The 24,481-nt window shown below is 37.0% G+C and overlaps 1 protein-coding gene across 4 annotated transcripts in view; it reads right to left on the bottom strand.

Annotated features, from left to right (window-relative positions):
- LOC129724098 (homeobox protein orthopedia) overlaps positions 1-24,481 on the bottom strand; it is a 114,580-nt gene that overhangs the window by 68,349 nt on the left and 21,750 nt on the right. For 3 of the 4 annotated variants that reach the window (XM_055678721.1, XM_055678723.1, XM_055678725.1), the window contains exons 2-3: positions 13,806-13,993; positions 13,564-13,722 (exon numbers count right to left, since the gene is read on the bottom strand). In XM_055678721.1, coding sequence (XP_055534696.1) covers positions 13,564-13,722; positions 13,806-13,993 — 347 coding nt within the window. The remainder of the gene's footprint in view (positions 1-13,563; positions 13,723-13,805; positions 13,994-24,481) is intronic. The other variant, XM_055678724.1, reaches the window with a different exon arrangement.

Raw genomic sequence — 24,481 nt, 5'->3', positions numbered from 1 at the left:
ACTGATTTGTCTGCGGCTTTCGACAAGATTAATCATAAAATTATCCTAGCTAAATTGAAAAAAAAAAGAATTGCGATAATTCGCTTCAAAAGTGGTTTGAATCTTATTCAACTAATCGTCAGCTCAGCGTGAACATCGCCAAAAGTTATTCTGCTCCATTAACGGGCATTCCAGGTGTAACTCAGGGCAGGCACCTAGGAACGCTAATCTTTCTTCTCTATTTTAATGACGTCAATCATGCCCTCGGTGGACCGATATTATCCGCTGATCACTTGAAGATATTCCGCAGAAATAAAGATCTCCGGCAACAAATTGAAGTTTTTGAGCAAAGGTGCGAATGAAATCGATGACATTAAATCAAAGATGACTAGTATAAGATATCTGGCTTTTGCCGTATGCAGCGGACACGAATGTCGCTGCGTGTGAACGAAAGTCTAACTAATTTATATACAGTCGCCGTTCGATAACTGCAAAATGTTTACATTGCAGTTATCGAATACCGTTCGATAACTGCAACACTTGACTCATGCCAAAATTTACAGGGGGGTCCGTCACTACCATTTTTGTTTTCAATGATGTCGATATGTATTTTTTAATGGAATAGTGGCAACAAATAGCAGAAAACTAAAATAGGCAAGCTTTTCGATTAATCAACTTGATATTCATATTTCCGCATCATAATTTATTGCGTTTTAGTAACTACTTTACATAACCAATATGTAGGCGAAGACTCGGGTGAAGTTAAAGTTCATCACTACAATTGACCATTTTACGAGACGTTTCTGAAACTCAATGGAAATGAAATTTTGACAGAAAGCTCAGAACCGCTGACATAACGCAAGTAGAAGCAACATCAAAGTCAGCAGGATCCGTGACACCTGTCAGTTCGTAAACTGATCTATTCAACGCTAGGTCACAAAATATTGTTTGTGATCTACTATGCACTGCCTCGCTGAGTAGTGAAAGCTAGCCAAACAATTGCCAAAGGATATTTTTTTATCTTATAATATTTACGGAAAGTGAACTGTGGTTCATGGTGATTTTGCTTTATTGATTATTAGTGAAGATCTATAATCTCCCATCTAGAATGAAGAGACAACAAGTAAACGAAATTGAAAAAAAATCTAGAGAAATTAAAGCGTCTTTTTGAAATGTTTCTAGAGATTCAACAATTTTCATTTTCGAATGCATTTAGAATCCCCCCGCGAGATCTGTCGCTTCAATGTCAAATATGACTTTGACATCAAGTTTGACGGATTGCGATCCGATAACTGCAAAGTTGTTGCAGTTATCGGTCTTGCAGTTAAAAAGCGTTGCAGTTAAAACTCATGCAGTTATCGAACGGCGACTGTACTAGTAATTTGATGATGACGGCAAGGTGGCGAAAGGTGAGGCAATTTTTTTCAATATCGTTGTATGGTCCTGCCATCTAATTTTCAATATCCTTGCACAGTGCTGCCATCTAGTTTTAATTTTTATCTGGCGGACTATGACGATAAATCGATTTTGCAAACTACCACAATTTTATGCGCATTTAAGTCAACAAGTGGTAGCACTAACCGTTGTGAAGGAGTCGTGGTCAAATTGTATGAAAAAACTGGAAGTCAGGTATGTTGTTCTAGTCATGTTTGATCAAATCCAATGAAGCGTTCGATGACTTCATTTTGCCGTAGATAGCATAGAGTGAAGTATGAACACAAAGTTGCCGGCGTGGTTGTTACTCGCGTTGAACGCATGAAAGATCTTGGAATAATTCTTGACACAAACTTAATGTTTGAGCAGCATATCAAGTTTACAATAATGTTCAACGCAGGTTTTTTCATTATGCCCTTCGACAGTTACCTACCAAGTTACGAAAACCGATGTCAACTCATTTCTACAGCTTGGGCATCTCTTGACAGGACGTTGGGATGCCCCATCACTACTAAGGCGCATCAACATCAAAGGCGCATCAAAGAGGAGAATGATAAATCCTAATTGCGAAAGCAAACAAATCCTAACAATTAAATTTACAAATTTCTAACAGTGTTGAGAAGTCACCATTTGTGATTGGACACACATACTCATTATTTACTAATATTTATCATAAATACTTAAGCTACTAACAAATGCTCCTCTTAAGAAAAATGTTTCAAATAAACTTCCTACAACTGGAAGTACATTGGACTTGTTTGAGATTTTTTTCAAGTGGGATAAAAACTAAAAAAAAGCCTGAGAAAATCGAGCGTGAATATGGCGAGTAGTGATAAAAACGACCGTTGATAAAATCGAAAAAGCACTGTAGCAATTTCTCGATGCTTGTATATCTCTGCCTTGTTCAGGAATGGAAAGATTCTTCGAGTTCAAATGCTGTAATACCATGTTAGATATTTGATGTGACACAAGCACATTTTATTATTTCTTCAAAAAGTCAAATAGGACAATATTTTTTTCAGAGTTCTTCCTAAACCATAATACCTAATTGAATATTATTGTTTATGCTTGCTTCTCATCTAGATGAAGCCAATTATAGCAATACAGCCTTAATAAATTTTAATGCCAAAATATTATTGAGAGTGATTATTTGAAAGGAGAGTTAAAATTTCTCTTCAATACTATCATCACCAGTAATGTTCAAGCGAAGAATCATTCGATTCTAGGTCATTAAAAATATTCAATGTTTTTATTAAGAATGCCAGGAGAAGAGTTTTTACTACCTATTTTTGTATTACTCATGAGAGTTTACAGAATCTATTGTGAACAAACTTGCTGACTAACATCGCTAACTAGTTAACTTGAAGAATAACTCATTTCACGTCATCACGTCTGTATGCTTAAAGTAAAGCAAGTAATATCTATAGGTCAAAGTGTAGCATACATTTCAGCCAACTTCACACCGCCAGCTTTTCATTCTACTTTACTCTGACAAGGCGACGACGGGCAGCACATTGTGGGAAGCATATAAATCCGCCCAGTCAGAAGGTAAAATCCTCGCTTTGTGCAATGGTAAGCATCGCTCAGGCCTAGCGTGCGATGGACAAAGGTCTAAAATCCCCGGAATGTCAATTTATATGCGGGAATAAGTCCTCTGGTAATCCTCGGCCGGTTTCTGTAATCCGTTTGCATGAATAAATTTCAGCACAAGCTTGAGCAATGCTAAACGATGTACAAATGTAACACACGGTAAATCACACTGAAGGCTGGTAGCTATTTTACCAGAGGCCCCAAAGCAACTAGTTTGACCCGTGCCAAGGCCGACCGATGATGGTCGGGACCGAAATGTCTGCGCCAACAGCATCTATTCTCGGGTGATCATGAAGCGAATCCGATCTGCATGAGAGATTTCTGAGGTCGAGGACATTGATACGTTATCCCGCACAGCACCGGGAACGCAGCTGAAATTCTTGAACTTTAGAGCGGATTTGACGCGCTCGAAACAAACTGACAGCTCGAAACGTGTGTGGAGTTCGGCAGCTGAGGCGAGAAGGATCGACGAAATGTTTGAGGTTAAAACTGGTTGGCCGAATAAGAGAGAAAAAGCGAACCTCTTTGCTTACAGTTTTGTTTTTACGGGGAACTGATCAATGCACCGCTCGCTGGTAACCGGATAGTGGCCACACGTATTTCTGCGGTCAGTGCTATTCGATATAATTTCGATCCGGTTGGTAGTCGGGGTATCGTTAGGTTGATTTGGTAGAAATTTCCGATAACTTACCTCGACGCTGAAGGCCGGATTGGGTGATGAGGAATGTGTGAAATTATTTTTTTTTGAAGACATCCATTCGAAAATCTTCTCGTTGAATTCGTTCGAATGCTGACCCTTCCTTTCACCGTACGACATCGCCGATGGTATTTCACCATGGGGATGTAATTCCAGTCATCAAATCCAGCTTATCTTGTCCGATTGTTTCGTGTATAAAACAATTTGACTTCATATTCAGTCTATCAGGCATCGGCACCGTCGGTGTTTTTCCAACCCCTTTTCGGTAGTAGGAAAATTTTCCGTAGCGTGAAGGCGACAGGGCAGATATTTGTGGGATGTTTACGAATGAAATTCTTTTTTTCACTTTCTCTGCTACTTAGGTTAGGGTACAAATCGCTGACGCGTGCCGCCCTTTCCAAGGTGCTGCACTGGAACACGTGTCAAAATTTAATAAAAGTAAATAGAATGTAGTTCATGCTGGACCTGTTGCATGATCACAGTTTTTAATTTGTAGGGCATAGATTACATTTTATTATTTGTTGATAGACTTGACGAATCCTTAGCAGGAAATTGAATTGCAATCGGCTTTGCGTGTTTTAGCTTTATCAAAACGCCATAGTTACTACCGTGTGAACAGAAACTGAGTTTGAATTTTACATTCGTAATGACTACAAGCACTTATATCCCAGTCCTCTATAATGAGGTTTAGCAGTTTTCAGCATCAGTGGAAGAAAGATACATTTTTCTACGATTAAATTTTTTTAAATAATACACCAATCAACGGAAGAGTTATTTATTGCCTTTCTTCTCCAGTAAAGCTAGAACTTATGATCAAGAACGGTAATCTAGGAACGAGTTTGGTGACTAGTATCACGAAGCAGCTATTAAACTTTGCAATCAGCGAATTGCAGCTTGTGAAATATTAATAGTGTAGTGGTGCTGTAGACTGGCACGGACGGTGTTTCTGAGGATAAATTTAAAGGTTCAGTAAAATTTATGAGATTTTTTTCACTCTACAGTAGCGGGACATGCTAATAAAAGACTATAACGTTTTTAAAGCAACAGAGTCATGTGTTTCCTATTTGTAATGAACTTCGAACAGTTTATACACCAGCCGTTGAAACCTGAAAATTTCGATCTAGGGAGGACCTTAGCTAACCAAGATGCAGGCCCAAATCGCTCGATAAATTTCCTAAGCTATCCGGCATTACCGGCGACATAAATCAATCAATGAGGGATCTCGATTGTGCATGATGATTTTCGCAATCCTGGTCACGTATTTGCAGCGAGGGAAGTTAAGGCTATTCATAGTCGAACAAAGATAAACACCCCCGGTTGTAAGTCGAGTGCGAGTATATTATGTAAAGAGAAAACGTCGTTATGGCTCCTGGGGCACGTCTTACACCGAAAATCTCTCCAATATTTCAAGGTTATTCAACCATTGGCCCTTAACGCCACTTAACTGGATCAACCGTCGTCGGATGTGTGTAGCTGTGTGGTATGAAACCGGTAGGACAACACGAAAACGATGAACTTTTCCATTCTACCTAATTATCGGATTTAAGTTTTACGTTGTTCGGGATAGTTCTTGGAAAGGGACTTAATCGAACTACTGTGTTTCCGACTAATCATGTGCCCGTAATTAGTTGTACAGCATGCTTCGGGATACACAAAACGGATAGTTCCTGCAATGGGAAATTCCTGCTGTGCACGATTGGTCTATTATGGAAAAACTTTATCCACATGCATTAAAATTTTCTCTGTAGGAATACATGCCTTTCTAATAATTTATCCATGTTAACGGCAGACTTCCTTGGTAATTGTTCCTTACACGGGATAGTGTTTTCGTTTAAATCGATAGCATCCTTGGCCTCCCGTTTTCCCGCACTCACACACAACCACACGCACCCAATAAAGTCTCCCCTAAAAGTAAACGCCCATCCGGAAAGGGCCAGGAAAGATTTTTGTGATTCGATTTTTATGATGTCGTTATGATTTTATGAGCTTACTTTCGTTCTCTCCAGGCTGCCAACCGTTGATTGCCTGCGTTGGGAAAACGTTCGACTTGAAGGGAGGACACTTGCTGTTCGGGAAGCTGTGATGCGACGATGTTTGGCTGCTTCCCGTCGGAAACGATTTGTTTGATGATTTGATTGCTTTTCGAGCCGTAGGTGGCCATTTCTGGGATCAGTAGCCATTTCGGGTTGCCGTTAATTGTGACTGCTGACAGTTAATTGAGAACGATTTGGGACTAGACTGGGTGAATCAACGATTAGGGATTACCCCCAGTTGTTTGCTTTTGTGTTTTTGCTCAGGTTTCTTATGATTTCCGTAAATTTCCAGTTGTCGCTCGCATCAATATCAATATCGAAGGTGTTGACACAGGAGCTTCTCGCAACCTGTCCACACACCTTAATGACTAGCAAATTAAGTTTACATGGTATGACTTCTTTGAATCCCCCGCCACAATTTACGGTTCGTATTTACATAAACATGACGTACGATTACTGTTCCGTAATTCTATCCCAATTCGAATACTACCAGACGGTTCACATTTCAACTGACCAGCTCTAATTTACAACAATAGACTAATGACTGTCTTGTGAGACACTTTCCATGAAATACACATCTAGAATCTTACCCATAAATCAGCAATGACATGTGTTGCGTTCTACCGCACACATAAAACAGAACAAGAACTGGCCAGTGGTAAGACAGACGATGCTAATCTTTCACCAGACGACTTGATTTGCCGCAGCCACATCGGTAGAATTTAGTCTTGGAGGAACCATTATCCTTTTCCGTATGCTGCTACGTTTAGGGCAAAAGGCTCTACGAGACATGTTGTGATGATGTTAAGTGTACATAATCGGACACGGCCGAAAAAATCAATACTCCTTTGAAATGTATAGTCTTTCAACGAGATTAGCAGTTACAGTCTGTTCCGTGTGAGTGTTGTAACGTGTAGAACGGACCATTGGATTTCAAATGAAGTATTCGGCAGAGTTTTACTTTGTTTGAAAATAAAATGTTACAAACTTGATCATAAAATGTCAGTTTCATAGGACAATCTAAATATGATAAAAGATAAAAAAAATTAATATCTTAAATTTATCATTATATTTATCGTAGATTTCAACAAAATCTAGCTTTTAGTCACAAAACCTAAACTCTCATACAATTTATGGAAGATTGTCGCCTTATTAACTTCTAGAGTCTCTCTTTAACATATTACGAAAAGTTGTTTGGTGTGAGCCTACATAACGTTTTATTTCGTTTTTTTCTCTCCACATGTCACATTTTTCTTAAATTATTGCACGACATATTTTTTCCTCAAACATATTTTGATATTTTTTCTAGAAATGAGAGTTACGCACATTGTGTGCGCAGATTTTTGAAAATATTCATATTATTGATCTTGTTATATTTCTAACATAAATAGAACGAAGTAGACAGAAATAGGCCAAAGTAACATCACCGAATGAATGACAGTGTGCATCTCTTTTATGCGCGGGTGTCAATTAACCATCTGTTCTTTGTGTGAGAGGCGACGGTTGTGCTACATTTACGGATAAAAGCCTACTGCTACGCACACTAAGAAAGCGAAATCAAATGAGAGTGTTGACCGTTTACAGGCCTCATTCTAACTATGACTATTTTGACATTAATTGGTGTTAAATTTGGAGGTTTGAATTGTTGAATTCATAAAATCAGTTTTCGTTTCTGTCAATGGTTAGTTTCCTGATCTTTCCTGATCTTTTGTTACAAGATGCGTTCTGCCTGTTTTCTTAAGAAAAAAAACTAAGAGAAAATTATCAACTTTTTTTTGTAAATTAAATTTTAACGTTTATGAGAATTTTTTTTGATACAAAAAAATATATTTTCATTGTGTATATTTTAACATAGAACTACGTCTTTTTATGCTTTATACATCATTCGATTCTTGTATTTTATAAGATTTGTTATTAGCATCAACAGTACAAAATAATATGTTATAATAGTTATTATTTAAAAAAAAACATCGACAGGTATAAATTTGATTTAAAATCAATATCACTCAACCAACCACGTGCTTGCCTGTTGCCTTTACATCTCGCATCTTCATCGCTACCACCTGGTTGGTCGTTTCAGAATCATCCAGCTGTCCCCGTGGAAGGGATGGTCTCATTTTCATGAATAAAGGCAGCACAGACATGCGGCTCACGTTCATGTCCAATCTAGCTTCTGAAACAGAAGCATCAGCACCATTTCTTAATCCTCTAGTGCCCAAATTACGATGCTGGTGGTTTTTTTGACGTAGGACTACGTCTTTGTTTTCTATACTAGATTACATTTTGTGAAATTGAAAATGAAATTGGCAAATATTGCGTCAGATTTCAAACGATTCATATGTCAGTGAATAGATAAAATGTATAACAATTGTTTGATATAATGTTTAACATTGTTGCTTTACTGCTTAATGGTGGAAAAGGGTAAAAAGTTCTATGGTCAAGCTTTCCCATACGTTTCCCTCGCTACTGGCTTGCTTCCTGAGCACGGATAACAATAACATGGACGGAATAAACAAAGTGTTGTTTTCTCGAAACTGTGTGGCCACGCCCTCATTGCAAAAATCTACGCTGAACTCGATACAAAAGACTGCGTGTAGAAAATTCAACTTCAGTCTAGTTTGTCACACAATAGCGAGTGGAGTATAGCTGTTAGAGGTACGCGACATTGAGAAACGAGAGCTGCATACGAGTCAACTTCCAGGCACTGCGGAACATGTTACCTTTATTTTTCAAACAGCAGCAACAGTTACCATCGTACGCTGTAAGATATTTTGAGGGCACAGCGGCGAGCGAATTTAATAAATTTATTTGCGGCCAAGCAAAATATTCAATGCTACCGGTGGTGGTGCGATCATCAGCGTTCTGTAGCACACATTTCGCGCTGAAGATTATGGAATAGGTTCTTTTCAGAACTATAAATGCTTGAAGATAAGAGTTATGAGAATTTTCACAACTACTACTAGTGTGAAATGTTTATCTATTTCTCAAAAATAATTTTTACAACAACGACCAGGGCGCACCAAAGATAAACGGTAGTGTTGCCTATGAATAGTTTATCACAGCAAGATATAACCCTCATTTCAAAAATTTTCACCGCTAAATTGAGTGATTTTCCGGTTTAATTGTTTGTTTGTGTCCGCTCGAACACCGTTATCAATCAAATATTAGTAACGAAAATTAGATAATCTAAGAACCAGAGTGATTTTCGCATCGGAAAAGCAAAAACTTTCTTTTGATGCTTATGAAAATCAGTAAGTAGTATCGAAGGTGTTTTGTTTTGTTTCTCTTTCTCTAAGCTGCGTGACCACGCCCTAATGGCAAAAATCTACGCTGAACTACAAAAGACTGCGTGTAGAAAATTCAGCTTCAGTCTAGTTTGTCACACAATAGCGAGTGGAGTATAGCTGTTAGAGGTACGCGACATTGAGAAACGAGAGTTGCATACGAGTCAACTTCCAGACACTGCGGAACATGTTACCTTTATTTTGCATACGGCAGCAACAGTTACCATTGTACGCTGCAGAATATTTAGCTGGCACAGCTACTGGAGGGCACAGCGGAGAGCAAACTTTATCATGCGCGGTCAAGCAAAATATTCAATGCTACCGATGGTGCGATCATCAGCGTTCTGTAGCACGAATTCCTTACTGAAGATTGTGGAATCGTTTCTTTTCAGAACTATAGATGCTTTATTATAAGAGTTATGAGAATTTTCGCAACTACTACTAGTGTAAAATTTTCATGTATTTATGCATCGTTAGTTATACAATAACGACCATCAAATATAAACGGTAGTGTTGCCTATGAACAGTTTATCGCAGCATATAATATATACATTTAGTCCTACGTCACCATTTCATACAACCCCTAGGGCTGTATACCTTGTAGTATTTCTCTAAGGTAATGAAAACGACCAACTTCGTAAACGCAAAACCGAGAATGACGGAACTTGAAAAATGTTGGAGTTTTCATTTTTTCACTCAGTTATACACATAGTGGAAGGTATAGACTAAATTAAAATAGGAAATTAGTCTTGAGTCTAAAAAATTCTTCCACTCGCATAAAATACTCAGTTCGCTGAGTTAAATACGAGTGCAAAGTTTCATTCAAATGAAAATTTTCTGAGAATTTCCAGATCATTTGGCATGGACCCGCTTAAAATATAAATGGGACGGGAATAGAGCGAGTTAGTCGTGCTGAAAAATTTATAACTGGAATTTAAAGGGTTATATACCTTTTTGGTCGAGAAAAATGAGGGAAGTTTGAATTTATTTTTAACCGTTATGTACTCGGCAGGGTACCCGGGTACTTTTTCAGACTTTATTGCTTTGAAAATCAAGGATAACCTCAACTCAGCCAGTTGAAACTTATGGAATGCTCCTAACTAGTGGAAATAAATTATTTCCCATCATCAGACTATTTATAGCAGCAGGGGTGGGGGGGGGGGGGTGTCGTAGAGGAAGACTTCGAGTTTTTTTACCCCATAAGTATTCGGCAGGGTACCCGGGTACCCACAAAATGAAATGCTTCTTGCTTTTTCATTTCTTGACCGATTTTCGATCTTGGACTGTCAAAAGATTGACATGAACCAAAAGACCGACATGAACCAGTGACCACACCTGGGTCCTGTAAAACCGGATCTTCGGGAGCATTTTCCGGTAAGACGGTAAAGTAGTACAACTGTCGATAAAACCGACCAACATTGGTATCAAAATTCATGGAATCACTCTAGGAGTTGATTTTCATTCATTTAGAGTCAATTTGATAAGTTGTCCGAAAAGGCCATTTCGGAGCAGATTCCCGACCTTGAACATGGTCCCGAAGATCCGGATTTACGGAAACCATAAAAAGACCAATGGTTCTTTCGGCCTCACATATTAAAAATAAACAAATTCTCCAATCTTTTGACGGCTCAAGATCGAAAATCGGTCAAGAATTGAAGGAGTAAGAAGCATTTCATTTTGGTGGGTACCCGGGTACCCTGCCGAGTACTTACGTGTGTAAAAATTGCCGAGAAAATAACGGTTAAGTGCATAGCACCATTTTTATTGCATCAAAGTGATATTTTTCTAAAAGTACAGTTTATCAACAACAAAATAATACGTTTGATTTTGAGATATACCAATTATTACTGGAGTAATGGCCGTTTCCCCGAAACGCTATTTTTTTGCAGAGGCTTGCGGTGATCCTGATAGAGACTCAGCGGGTCAACCGAAATCAAAAAACTAATATTATTTCATTAGTTTAGAAGTGTGCCGGGTCCTTGAACGATCGCTTTAATGAGTATTATGTTTTCAGTACAAACGAGAAGGTTTTTCTCAAAAAAATGCACGTTTTGAACGGCGAATTTAATAATACAAATTTAAAAAAAAAGATGAAGGAAATCGGTTCAGTAGTTTTCCCGCAATCAAGATCACGGCAAAGTCATTTTTCGAAAAACACTATTCCGAGATAATCGCGTTTAAAGTTTCAAGTTTAGCTGATGCGGCCGTAGCGAGGCGTGTTGCAAATCGCTATAACATTCTTCCTATTGCTCAGATCTGTATGAAAATTTGCAAAAATGTTCTCAAGATATTGTAGTTCAAGATAATGTAATAAAATTTTTTTCGATTTTTTGAAAACTAAAAAGGTATATAACCTCTTTAGATGATCAATATTCGATGAGCAACTAAGTTCTCTTTATTTGTCAATAGATGGCATACAGAAACGTGACGAATTCACATCAAAATCAAATTCGAGTGAAGGGTCGTCTTACGTGACGTTACTCAAAAATTAGTTATTTGGATGATACACAAAGTCAAAACGAATAAAAGTTACTCAGAATCATAAAGAACTAGAACTCATTTTTTGACGTTTGCGACAATGTTTAAAACTGAGTCGAAATTTCTCTTTCATGAGTTACTATTTACGATCGTGAGGAATCGTATACATATTTTCCAATATGGGGTATTTTCTGGGAGTTACTAGAACAAAACTTTCTGAAATAGTAAACACTAAATCATTTGTCCTATTTTGTCTCTAGTCCTTTTCGGTATTTTTTTCTCTCTCATACACACGCACATCTACACGGCAACACACGCACATCTACACGGCAACACACGCACACACTCTTTTTCCAAAATAAAGGTGAATTTCAGCTGCAAAAAAATGCGAGCACAGAATTGCGCTCTCAATGAACGAACCCGGTTTGAAATAATATGAATTATCTTTTTCACTCTTTAACTATGATTATACTCCTTAAGGTGATAATGGAAGGTATTGGAAAAAATGACCCCTACTTCGTTCAACGATAGGGTTTAAAAGCAGAATTGAGCTCAATTGGACTTTGGGAAATGGTGCCTCAAAAAGGTCAGAGTTCCAGTCGATACAAAAAAATGCACAGTTCATGAAATTGTGAAGTTTGAACATTTATCTATTTTTTGTAAACAAAAGATTTTTTAAGACCAACAAAATTTTTGAAAATCGCAATCGTTTTTAGTAGTTCATAAGTAAATATTGAAATAAATGATCATTAAATAAACATTCTGTTTTGAAATAAAAATTAATCTAATGCAAACTGAGAGAGTAATCAAGCACTGCGTTTGTAAAAACTATAATTATATAAATTTTTGCTAAATCTTCAAATTGAAAAATCAACTCATTTTTGTAAATTAAAATTTGGTTTTTTCGGAGTACATTTTTGTAAAGCATTATTGGTTTCCTAAAATTCATTCTTAAACAGTTCTTCTATACAACCAGTAGTTTCTGTTTCATTTATATCAAAAATGTTCGATTAAATCTGTGCGTATTTTCAGATCATTTGGCATATAAACGCTCTACTGTAGAATTCAGCTTGGTGAAAGGGTATGTGGTTGGTATTTCGATTATCAATAAATAAGTTTAGGAAAATAACCCGGTACGCGAGTTTGTATACCAATTATTCCAACGAAACTAATGAGGTTCCTTAATTAAAACAAGCAAAATATCCATCGCTGTCAGAAGTCAATCGATTTTAATTGTAGGTTTTCAGATATTTAAATGCACATTTTAAGTCACTACAATACAACTTTATTAAATAACTATTAAACTCCACTATACAGCAACACAAAAATCAGCGGGGCAAACCTAATTTAAAAGATTTGTGGTGTTGCTCATAAACACCCAATCGATACGCAATTCTCGGGAGACTTTCGCGTGAGCGGTGATTGCAGCAAACCGACAACCTTGACAGGCAGTCGGAGCCGTCAGTGATAGCGAAAGGAAAAGCCCGGCTATCACAGGGGTAGATCTGAACCCGCTTTCGTCATCACCCCCCAGTCCGCACGAGCTGTCGCCCTATCACCGATACGAACGATACCATCAGATCAAAAAGTCAACCAGCAAAAAGCCCGTCCGAACAATATAAAAGCATTAGTAACATTATTATCCTTTTCAGATTAGATACACCATCTGTAAACATTACGAACGAAACGAGCCGAAAAACGCATCCCCGAGACGGGTAAAGTGATTTATCGCCCTGCGCGCTAGGGGTGAATTTTATGTAAAATCATGCGCTCCATTAGGGGTTTTACAACCGAGGCAGTAGCGTATTATTTCGGTCGATGGAAGTCGGCAGTTGGGCAGAGCGGTAATAATAATAAAAATAACATCGTGAAGGTGTCCGATTTAGGTGTGTTCTTGAACAGCTGATTTTTATATCGCTGCTCAAGCAAACAATAATATATTCGTCGAGTGGCAGTACAAGCAGAAAAATTCGAGTGGAGCTACCATATCTGGTGTTGACTTGAGTGACACAGTTACTGCCCGCCACAAGGATACGTGCATAGTAAATGAGCTTCAAAGATCACTTACCTGTACGCGCGATTCGGTCAAACCGATCCGCATGGCAATCTCCTCTCGCATGAAAATATCCGGATAGTGCGTCTTCGAGAAGCACCGTTCCAATTCGTTCAGCTGAGCCGGTGTAAAACGTGTCCGATGCCTTTTCTGTTTGCCATTTTTGTCAGTGTTCTAGGGTAAGAGTAAGAGAAATTGTTCACTTGGATGGAGGGGACCAGGCGCAAGCCGCTGACAGGACGCCAAGCTACATTTACCTGATCCTGGTGGATGTTGTGTGGCTCGCAAAGACCTCCGCCGCCTCCTCCGCCGGTCGATCCACCGCTGTTGACGTGCAACCGATTACCGTTGCTATCCGAACCGGCCGAGTTTGGTGGCGAACCGAAGCTGTTGGCACCGTGCAGTGAGGTGAGGCCTCCCTTCGATAGGTCGCACTCCTTCGGTCCTGCAAACGAAAACCAAAAAGTGGAAAACCAGACTGTTACTACACTAATTGACCTTATTGATTTTTATGTTCGAGTGTCCATCGGTGATGAATAGCTCAACAACGCTAATTAGTTAAAGCCATCCTAGCAAAGCCCAACCATCGATTTGTCCTGCTGTACACTTACACCGAAGCAATGAGCATTCGTTTCTCATTACTTTAATGTCAAACCTGTTCCGCATCAACAAACAGCTCCAACATACTCCGATAAAAGCACCGGAAAACGCATTTCGTGCCCCCGATTTCCGCTGAATTTCTTCCCAAAGTAAACCCAAGCTTCTTCCCAGTTGAAATTTGCCAAAAGCGTGACACCGACAGACACTTGTTCCATGTGCCTCTGACAAACCGACACGTCCGTTCCGTTCCGTGCAGGTGTTGGTGCAGCAGCGGAAAGGATTTAGTCTGCGACAAAACTCCACTTTACGACAAAGTGCGCTGGTCTAACTCCGGACTCGGTAGGATTTCGTACGTCAGAACAAATTTCCATTCCTAGCAAAGCCACGTACACACATACAAACACGTATCCGCACACATACGGCTGCAGCTAGAACGACCGAACGACAACGACGGATTCGTTCATCTGCGTGCATAAAAACGAGGCAGCATGAAATAGGTTTTAATAAAATTAAATTAAACATTATCACCGCTTTCAACGGTCGTTTTTACTGCACCCGGATGGAACGAGATGTGTGTGTGTGTGTCAGGGAGGATGGGGGCTAGCTTGGCTGCAAAGTTTTTCGCACCTGCCTCGAAAACGTCAACACCAGGAACGACCGATGTTGTGTTTTTGTTTTTCTCTTTTAAGGTGTAATTTTTTTGATGATTCAGTTATCATAACAGGAGGGTGCTGTTATGGTTTTTGCCTGTCTTGATTTTTATCTGTAGTTAATATTTACAGAGTCTTGTGGAAAGTGGATATCAGTTCCAAGTGACAGTTGTAATCCTATATACTTAAACTATTGCGTTCACAGCAAAAGTGATTCCAGATTGAATATAATTCATCTTCATAAAATGTTTTATGAATTTCAAAAGTTTTTATGTTTGTTGATTCAGTGCAGAAATGAAAATTCATGCACTCATTAGATGAAAATGAACAAGTTTTTTTGCTATGCGAAAAGTATTTTTAACTCGGTTCCTAGCGCAGTTTCCATGGTCTTATGAAGGGTTAAGATAACATTTTCCGAAAAAATCGGGGTCAAATTGGAAAAATATGACGTTTCCATGTCTGCAGTAGCAAGAAATAACTAATTTTAATCATTGATCGAAATGAAGTTATAAATGAATATAACCACAAATGGTAGGTTTTTTATGCCTAACAACTTAGCCGAAGATACTGAAGAGCTAGGGTGTTTCAAAAAAATACTAGAGCTGTTCAAAGTTGAATATGTCGAAATTTAGGTTGCAAATCTGCCAACACTGCCAGTGTACCGGCGTTCCATCAAAAGTAATCTTTGAAACACGTTGTAGATTCTACCTACGCATAGAATATTGACCTAAATTTGTTTGCTTAGTCCAACTGAGTGTATAAACTCGTTACAACAGGTTACTTCTGATGGGAATCCTACTGACGCCGGTACATTGGTAATATTGGCAGAAAACACGATTTTCTGCATTTAAATCGACATACTCAACTTTGAACAGCTATAGCTCTTCTTAGGGACATTCTAGCTCTTCAAAGTCTTCTTCAAAGTTGTTAGGCATCTAAAATACTATACTTTAACACAATGTAATGCATTATTAGAGCATTATTGAGCTCCCTAGATAGGTAAATGCAAAAAAGTGTGTTTTCCCCTATAAATTTTCATACAAATTCGAGATGCAATGCGCCAAGCGGAGAACAAACCAATCGACTTCAGGTAAGTTTAGGGTTGTTTGGGGCCCCAAAAGTAACCAAAAAAACTTGGTTCAGGAAAATCGATCACTTTTCGCCACCATAATAGATACATACACATTTTGATTTACTGGTGAGGACTTATTGCGTTCAATTGTTAATCTAGTAAATAGAAGAGTAAATTATTATTCGGTTCAGTTCATGTAGTAATTATAAGAGTGCATTATTATAGTGTTCTGTGAGAAGGAAGAGTGTTCATGTGCTAATAGTATAAAGTATATAAAAAATTAAACAAACTATACAATATTTTTGGTCAGTTAATTTTTTAGTTTTGATATTTATACGTTCATATTGCATAAGTATATCATCAAACAATCACTACACCAAAATAGTGTTTATGTATTATTAAACTATGAAAATTACTAATTGGAAAGTTTTGTGAGTGTTCGTTTAGTACATATATTTTTTTACGTATTTTCATTGGCATTTCTGAAGCAGATCTTCAAAATTTGAGATATTTATTTTACTCATTGCAAAAATAAAATCTCAATTCCTTTTATGACTACGCGCAAAATTTTTCCCTGTAACTTTAAAAGCAATAAGAAAATCTAAGCTATCTAATAAGTGCCGTTACAATCACACGCAAAATTTTCATTTGCTTTTTCAAAGGCAATAATAAAAAATTCTCCTTTTGGTAACAAATCTGTTACTCAAAAAGTAATAAGTTCCATCTTTAGTTAAGTTCCAACACATACTATCGCATATTTTGCACATATTACTTGTTTCTTCCATCTACATTTCATCCGGTGTACGTGTATTTTTTTTGTCGTACTCATACAGTGTAGAGAATAAAATGCTTTGTTGCAAGCGGATGCAAGTCATATTCAAAACACACACAGTTCCATTCTATAAAACCCATTTCCGAATCGCCGCCAACTCTAGTCACGAAATATTACACTATTTCCAAGCAAACAGTGAATCAAGTTTAGAACCAAAACAGTCCATAGTGGTACGAGAGCTCAAAATCGTAAACTTTTTTTATTTACTCTCCAAATACTGGATTAATTGACACACTATCTACGGAAGGTAGAGTACATGAAAAATCTCAATGAATGATAACAAGTGTTAGTTCAGAACTCTTCTCTAGCGACGCTGTAAAATCTAACTTTTCAATCTTGCACTTCAGAGAAGTAGAGTCTTCAGAAATGCTGTTGCTGCTATTATCTTAAAAAAACTTTGTCGAAGGCATTTTTCTTCTAACTCTTCTTGTTTTGGAGATACACCAAGTTATTGTCAAAAAAGTTGACAAAATATAATTGTTGTTACATCCCCACATCGCACCTAGGCAGAAACTATCAAACGGAACCTGCATAGGATGAATAACCATCATAATCACTCTACGAAATTTATTAAAACGGGACAGACGTTCCAGTATCTTCATTGCCTGATATGCAGTTCAAAATGGGATATATTTTTATATTTCCTGCCAATAACTCGATCTGTGTAGAAGGTATTTTCTTTGTGTCTTCTGAAAAATTGTGTGTTTAGATGATATACAAATATACACTGAACACTGTTGTCTACTGAATACTACTGCTTTTTAGATATTTAAAAATAAATTGTATTTGAGGGACTTCTGTTATAAAAAACGTTATATTTTCAAAACAAGAAGAGTTATAAGAAAAATGTCCTGAACAAAATTTTTTGAGATAATATTATCTACACCTTTACTGAAGACATCATTTCTCTCAAGTGCAAGTCTGAAAAGTCAGATTTCACAGCGTCGGCAGAGTTCACAACTAAAAGTTGTTGTCATCCTTTGAGACTTTTCATATACTAAATAACTCTTGAAGATAGTAGGGTAATCGCTCCATGCACCTATATTCATCTTATTTCTCTCATTTTTCCATATACCGTCAAATTTCCACAAATTTTTGGAAGTAAATCTATTTGCTTCTCGATTTTGTCGAGTGGTTGAAAGTTTTTCGTTGAAAATATGGTAAAATTCGACGATAAATTGATCAAAAAGGCGCGATGAGAAGAATATAGGTACTGAGATGAATATAGGAGCGATTCACCTATGTAAATAAAACCAGTATTTGGAAATCAAGTGAAAAAATAAACACGTTCTTGAGAACATTTGAGGCAATAACTCGGTTTGTGTAGAAGCTTTTTTTCTGTCTTCTACAAAGTGGTGTGTTACGATGATATACAAACATATGCTGAACATTATTGCCTTCTAAATGCTACAGTTTTTTTAGATATTGAAGAATTTAATTACCATTTGAATTGAGCCGAATGATCCAAATTTAAACAAAAGAATAGAAATTATAAGTAGAAAGCTTATAGGAAAGTTTTTTGTAACAATATTATTTACAACTTTGCTTAAGACTATTCCTCTAATGAGTAAGACTGAAAAGTTAGATATTTCAGCGCCACTAACGGCAAACGGTGAAGATACAAACTAAACCTTGTTGCAATTCTTTGAGGTTTTTCATATACTAAGTATCTTTCGAAGATAGTATATCAATTAAACTAATATTCAGAGAAGAAAATGAAAAAAAATTGAGATTTTGAACTCTCGTACCACAGTGCAGCGGTGTTACCAATTACACTTTAATAATGGAACGCTACGGAAGGGATTATGCATACGTGGAAATAAAGGAGAGGAAGTCTTACTAACACATGTCTGGTGACTCTTGATTGTATGTTTCTTCGCAAAATGATACACGTAGCCATTATTATTTTGCTACTCTGTGTGAATACATTTTGCCTAATGTGCGGTCATAAGACACAAAAAGAAATAAAATGTTGCTCAAAGGCTGCAAAATCTTCTACGTTTTTTATGCGTGTAATAATGTAAATATTGGTATTGATAAGAAGTAACCATTGTTTGGTAATGAAAAAAGACAATTTTGTGAATATTTTGTGAATCTTTCTCTATTTCTCTATTTATTTCTCTATTTCTCACTCTATCTATCTTTTCCTAATTCTCTCTCTCTCTCTCTCTCTCTCTCTATTTTTCTATGGCCCTTACAAGCTCGCTTTATCTCTCGTTATAACATAAAAAATCAAAACAATGGTCGCAGTGGTCCAAATCATTAAAAAATCTCTCGTTATCTCTTTTTTTCTCAGTCTATTTTTCTTTCTACCTCTTTCTCTTTTAGTTTCTGTGTATCTTTCTGTATATTTGATCTATCTCTCTCTAATACGTTCTATTTCTCTCAATCTCTCTTGATTTCTTTCTTTTGTTTCTCTCTCTATTCCTCTTTCTATTTTTCTCTCTATCTCCATCTCTATCTCTATCTCTCTCTCTATCTCTATCTCTATCTCTATCTCTATCTCTATCTCTATCTCTATCTCTATCTCTATCTCTATCTCTATCTCTATCTCTATCTCTATCTCTATCTCTATCTCTATCTCTATCTCTATCTCTATCTCTATCTCTATCTCTATCTCTATCTCTATCTCTATCTCTATCTCTATCTCTATCTCTATCTCTATCTGTATCTCTATCTCTATCTGTATCTCTATCTCTATCTCTATCTCTATCTCTATCTCTATCGCTAGCTCTATCTCTATCTCTATCTCTATCTCTATCTCTATCTCTATCTCTATCTCTATCTCTATCTCTATCTCTATCTCTATCTCTATCTCTATCTCTATCTCTATCTCTATCTCTATCTCTATCTCTATCTCTATCTCTATCTCTATCTCTATCTCTATCTCTATCTCTATCTCTATCTCTATCTCTATCTCTATCTCTATCTCTATCTCTATCTCTATCTCTAGCTCTAGCTCTAGCTCTAGTGGTAGCTCAGGTTATTTCTCTTTTTCATTATTTCTCCCTCTCGTTATTTTTCTCTTTCTCTCATTATTTTTCTCTCTCGTTATTTCTCTCTCGTTCCTTATCTTTCTCTTGTTATCTCTAGTTCCTTATCCCTCTGTCGTTTTCTCTCATTCCCTATTTCTCTTTTGTTTTATCTCTCTCTTTCGTTTACTTCCTCTAACTTGTAACCTCTCATTCTCTTACTTTCTCTTTTATTTCCTCTCTCTCTCTCTCTCTACAGGATGCGATGTATCTAAGCTGATTTTCAAACCGCTTCATTTAATTATGGTGAAACAACAACAAGCTGCTGTCAGGAAAATTTTAAAAATTAACAAATAAATATATGTTTCTCAAATGTCGAGATTGGAGAGAAAATCATTAGTGAAATAATATTCTTCTTGTAAACTGGTCGAAATCAACAGGGTTTTCAGTAGAAAAGGCCCGGTAAAGGGAGAGAAAAGCAACCTAATAATACGCCAAGAGACGAATAGTCCAAAACCTCGGAGGTGAAGATTTCATTAGACCGCGACCGACATGGTGATATGAGCTTGCAACAATTTTCGCAAGCGAATAACTACGGTCATCAAGAAAAAAGGTGACATTTTCGAATAAAATCATTGAAAAATATCAAACTGTTTGAAAGAAAATGGTCCGACAGAGGTTCATTAAATAATTATTTGCACGCACCCATATCATAGAATATGGGTAGCTTCCAAACCGGCCAGAATTCAGCCTACAACATTTTGAAAACCAAGATGGTCCCTTCCAGGTTTTGGAATACAGCTTAAAGTTGCCTAATATTATTCAATATAAGGATTTTAGAGATTAAGAACGACTTTTTACTTTATTTTGAATTCAAAATGGCAACTTTTTGTTTCTAGAAAACAGTTTCAAACGGCCAAATACACTTTAGTATAAACTTTTCCGGAACCGGGACGGTGTTCAAATGAGTTTGCGCACAGAATTGAGAGTAATTTTCGAAAAGGGTGTATGCATTTTGGCGTAAGTATTGTAGCTCAGAAAGCATTGATTGTATAGAAAAGCTATCTGAGAATGAGTTGTAAGGAATTAATAATGCCTTGTGAAAAGAAATATACAGAAACATGTATGAAATATATGTGCAAATTGAAATAAACATTAATGTAAAAAAGCGGATTTTTTAAATTTTTCTAAGAAACTTGAAGTTATAACGCAGCTTTTGACAATAAATCCAAAATGGAATGAAACACAGTTTTTTTAGGAAAGGTAAAGTTTTAAACAAAAAACTAAATTTTGACATATTTCAAAATTGTATTTAAAATTTGTATTCCAATCATTTGTTACAAAACCTGGTCATTTCAAATCGAAATAAATGAAATACACAATCGATATAACATTAATTTGTTCTTTGACATCAAAGAACTCATATTCGCGATGATCTATTTCCACGGGTTGAATTACACTGATGGACAAAATGAAAAAAAGTGCATTACAAAAGCTCGAACCAAAAAAGGTGAAAGATTATTATAGCTGTTAAACCATTCCTTTGATTTTTGGTGCCCCTAGTCATCACCAAAACGCGCCAACTAACGTGAAAGTGTCGTATAGAAATTGTTCGCCGGGTTCGTCGCTTTAACGTTATGGTTACGAGGAAACTCGGCTAGGACACCAAAATTCACAGGAATGGTTGAATAGCTATAATCTTTCATTTTTTTTGGTTTGAGCTTTTGAAGTGGACCTGTGTAATTCAGAGGACGAAAATAACTTAGAATCAACATCCTATAACCCTCTAGTGCCAAGTGCCGCCTTTCGACGGTCTTCAGTTAAACACTAAACAGCTTCAATCAATACTTAAAAAATGTTTACAAAGTTTCATAGTGATTTTTTCGAAGTCTATCTGAAAATTAACTTGGGCACTAGAGGGTTAATAATTTCTGGTTTGCTGGGTTGCTACCAACTGAAGTTACAGTTCATAAGAAAATACGGCTTGCAGTCTTAACGGTGGATCAAAACGCTACTATGTTTTATGACCGACGTTTCGACCTTTGAACTTGGCTTTCCTGAGAGGATCTACAAATTTATGAATTTTTTTTAAACATTTTGAAAGTCTCCAACATTATTTTTTCTCTCAAATAATCATATAAAGTTGTACCTTATTTTATTCAGCGTAAGATCATAATAGATTTGAGAAGGAATTCTGAAATGATGATTATCCACTATAATGAAACAGAAAGACACTGTTTTGATCTTCAGAATTCAGAATTCAGAAACATTATAAAATTAATATCTTTCACCCAGAGCTTCCCAAATGCATCGCAAGAGTAGATCAATTGATTTTAAAAATACTTAAATGGTAGAAATATGAAGCCATTTGATTTTTATACGCAAAAGGATGGAAAAAGAATCAATGACTCAGCAGAGAATAAATCTAAATCAACGAGTTATCTGTACCGATCTGGTCAAGTTGCTGTTCAACAAAAAAAAACGCTCCAAAGGATTCAGAATAAAATGCTGGAAATGATTTTGAAGCGTCCTCCTTGGTTTGGTACACTCGAATTACATAGACTCACTGGTGTTGAACCATTAGAAGCTATGTCAAATAATATTATTAACAATTTTCGACAAAAATCGTTGCAATCCTCAATTGCTACGATATGCTCTCTTTATAGTCAATAAGTTAGCAATTAAGTTAGTTATAAGTTTACTTCCCCTTTTCTGACAAGTAGGTTTAAATCCCTACGAACGATAAGTCCTAATTGCGAAAACAAACAGATCCTAACAATTAAAATTACAAATTTTTAACAGTGTTGAGAAGTCACCATTTGTGATTGGACACACATACTCACTACTTACTAATATTTATCATTAATACTTACAAAGACCACGGCAAAACCATTTCTCGCGGCTCGTTAAATTTTGAAACGAGTTATCTGGTTTGCGTTGCTTTAATCAACGTTAACCAAGAATTAAGATCGATGAAAACAATATATTGAAATAGATTTGCAGTCTACTATCGATAATGGTTTATAATAACTCACGGAACGTGAGGTGTTATGTATTTGAAAAAAAGCAAGAGAAAAGTTACATTTAATGACTGGTGTACTATTGATTCTTTTAGCTGGTGTGCTATTGGTTCTAATTTTTCTTAATTTTGGCTAGCAAATTAAATACCTAGAAGAAATTTCATTTGAGTATTGTACGTTCTATTCACTAGAACATCCTTATTAAATGAAAAATTGAACAAAAATCAAATAACAATATTTTTTGACATTTTTTTATGTATCTTAGTTCATCCTGGTATGTTTACTATTTAGACTTCAATTAAGATAAAATATTTTCACCACCGCGCTTATAAGTATTGCTCACTGATTCGCTTTTAGAGTATAGAACATCCACTGCAAACGATCTTCAACTCCTATTCAGCGTTGAAATTGTATCCACAGAAATAGATATTTAGCTCCAGTAATGATGATGGAGATACTGGAATCCTATATAATAATCTCAATAAATCCACCTCATCGAAATCACGCAAGAGTGCAGAGAAATACAAACCTCAAAACCCATCTCACTTGCTGTGTGGTTTATACACGCATGACTTATGGCTATCGATCGTCTTTGAGTGATGTTTCGATGACGCGCTTGTGTTCTGGATATCTGTTTTCGATGCCTCGAAAACAAAAACCAAATCCACTCCCTACTCACAGGTTAACCCGCCTGCCAGCTTCCCAGTGAAGCATGAATGATTATCATGAAACTGGAGAAAAAAAATAACGAAAAAAAAAAAAAACAAACTGAACAAAACCTCATTATGATGATCATTTTATTCCAGCACTTGTCAGACCGTCATCGTAAGTCATCGGCGTTGATTCAGCCGCGACCCGAAGCGAAAGGCCCCACGACCGCTTCTTGCGTGGGTCCCGGAGCGGTTCGCGTTGGCTGTCACAAACCTGTCCTCACCTGGCGATGGGTTTCAGAATTCATCGTTCGTTCGTTTTTTTTAATTGCACGTCATTTGTTTGGTGTCTCGGAGAGAAAAGTGCACCACAAACGGTAGCCAAAATCGTATACATGTGTTAAAATTAACACCTGGAATGCATACAAAAACAGTGTACGCAGCTCTGCTCCACTGGCCGAGGCAGACGTTGGAAATAATGAACGGATTTCATATCTTTTTCATGAATTAACCGCATCGCAGACGGACAGATGCAGGACAAGTTTCTTTTAGAGGTTGCTGGCTGCTGCTGCTTCTGGTATTGAGTGAGGAAGGGGTGAGGCGGTTTTTGGGATGATGGAATCTGACAAGTGCAGCGATGCGTTTGGGCTGCCGGTTGTAACCTAGTTTGTGGAACAAAAGACGAAGGTGTGTATAGATTTAGTTTAAATTGTAAAACAGAACGAATCTGGATAGGAAAAAATTGACTGATTTAAATTTTTTATCCAACTTTCCTCTTAAAAATTTTAATCAATCTTTGCTCGAAAATTTCACAAGTCAATGAACATGATACTGCTGCTCAAAAAAGGCTGCTACTCCTGGCAAAAGTTTCATAACGAAAATGAATAAATTATCAATATCGATCGCTTCGAAAGGCACTCCCGGATGAGGAGGAAACTGCTTTTCATCTCTCGATCCCTTGCTGTCTCTTTCTGCCCGCTTTCCCTTCAACGCCGTGTTCTCAGTGATGGTGACTGTTTAAAGCTTTTCGCAACATCCATCGACGCAAACAACCGAAAAGTGAGAAAAATAGCGTTCCACGTTGGGTCGTTATCCGACACGGCGAGTTAGAGAAGCAAACAGAGATAAAAAAATCGC

The sequence above is a fragment of the Wyeomyia smithii genome, chromosome 2 (assembly GCF_029784165.1).
Source record: "Wyeomyia smithii strain HCP4-BCI-WySm-NY-G18 chromosome 2, ASM2978416v1, whole genome shotgun sequence".
NCBI classification, from domain to species: domain Eukaryota; kingdom Metazoa; phylum Arthropoda; class Insecta; order Diptera; family Culicidae; genus Wyeomyia; species Wyeomyia smithii.
This window is presented reverse-complemented; position numbering and strand designations above follow the sequence as displayed.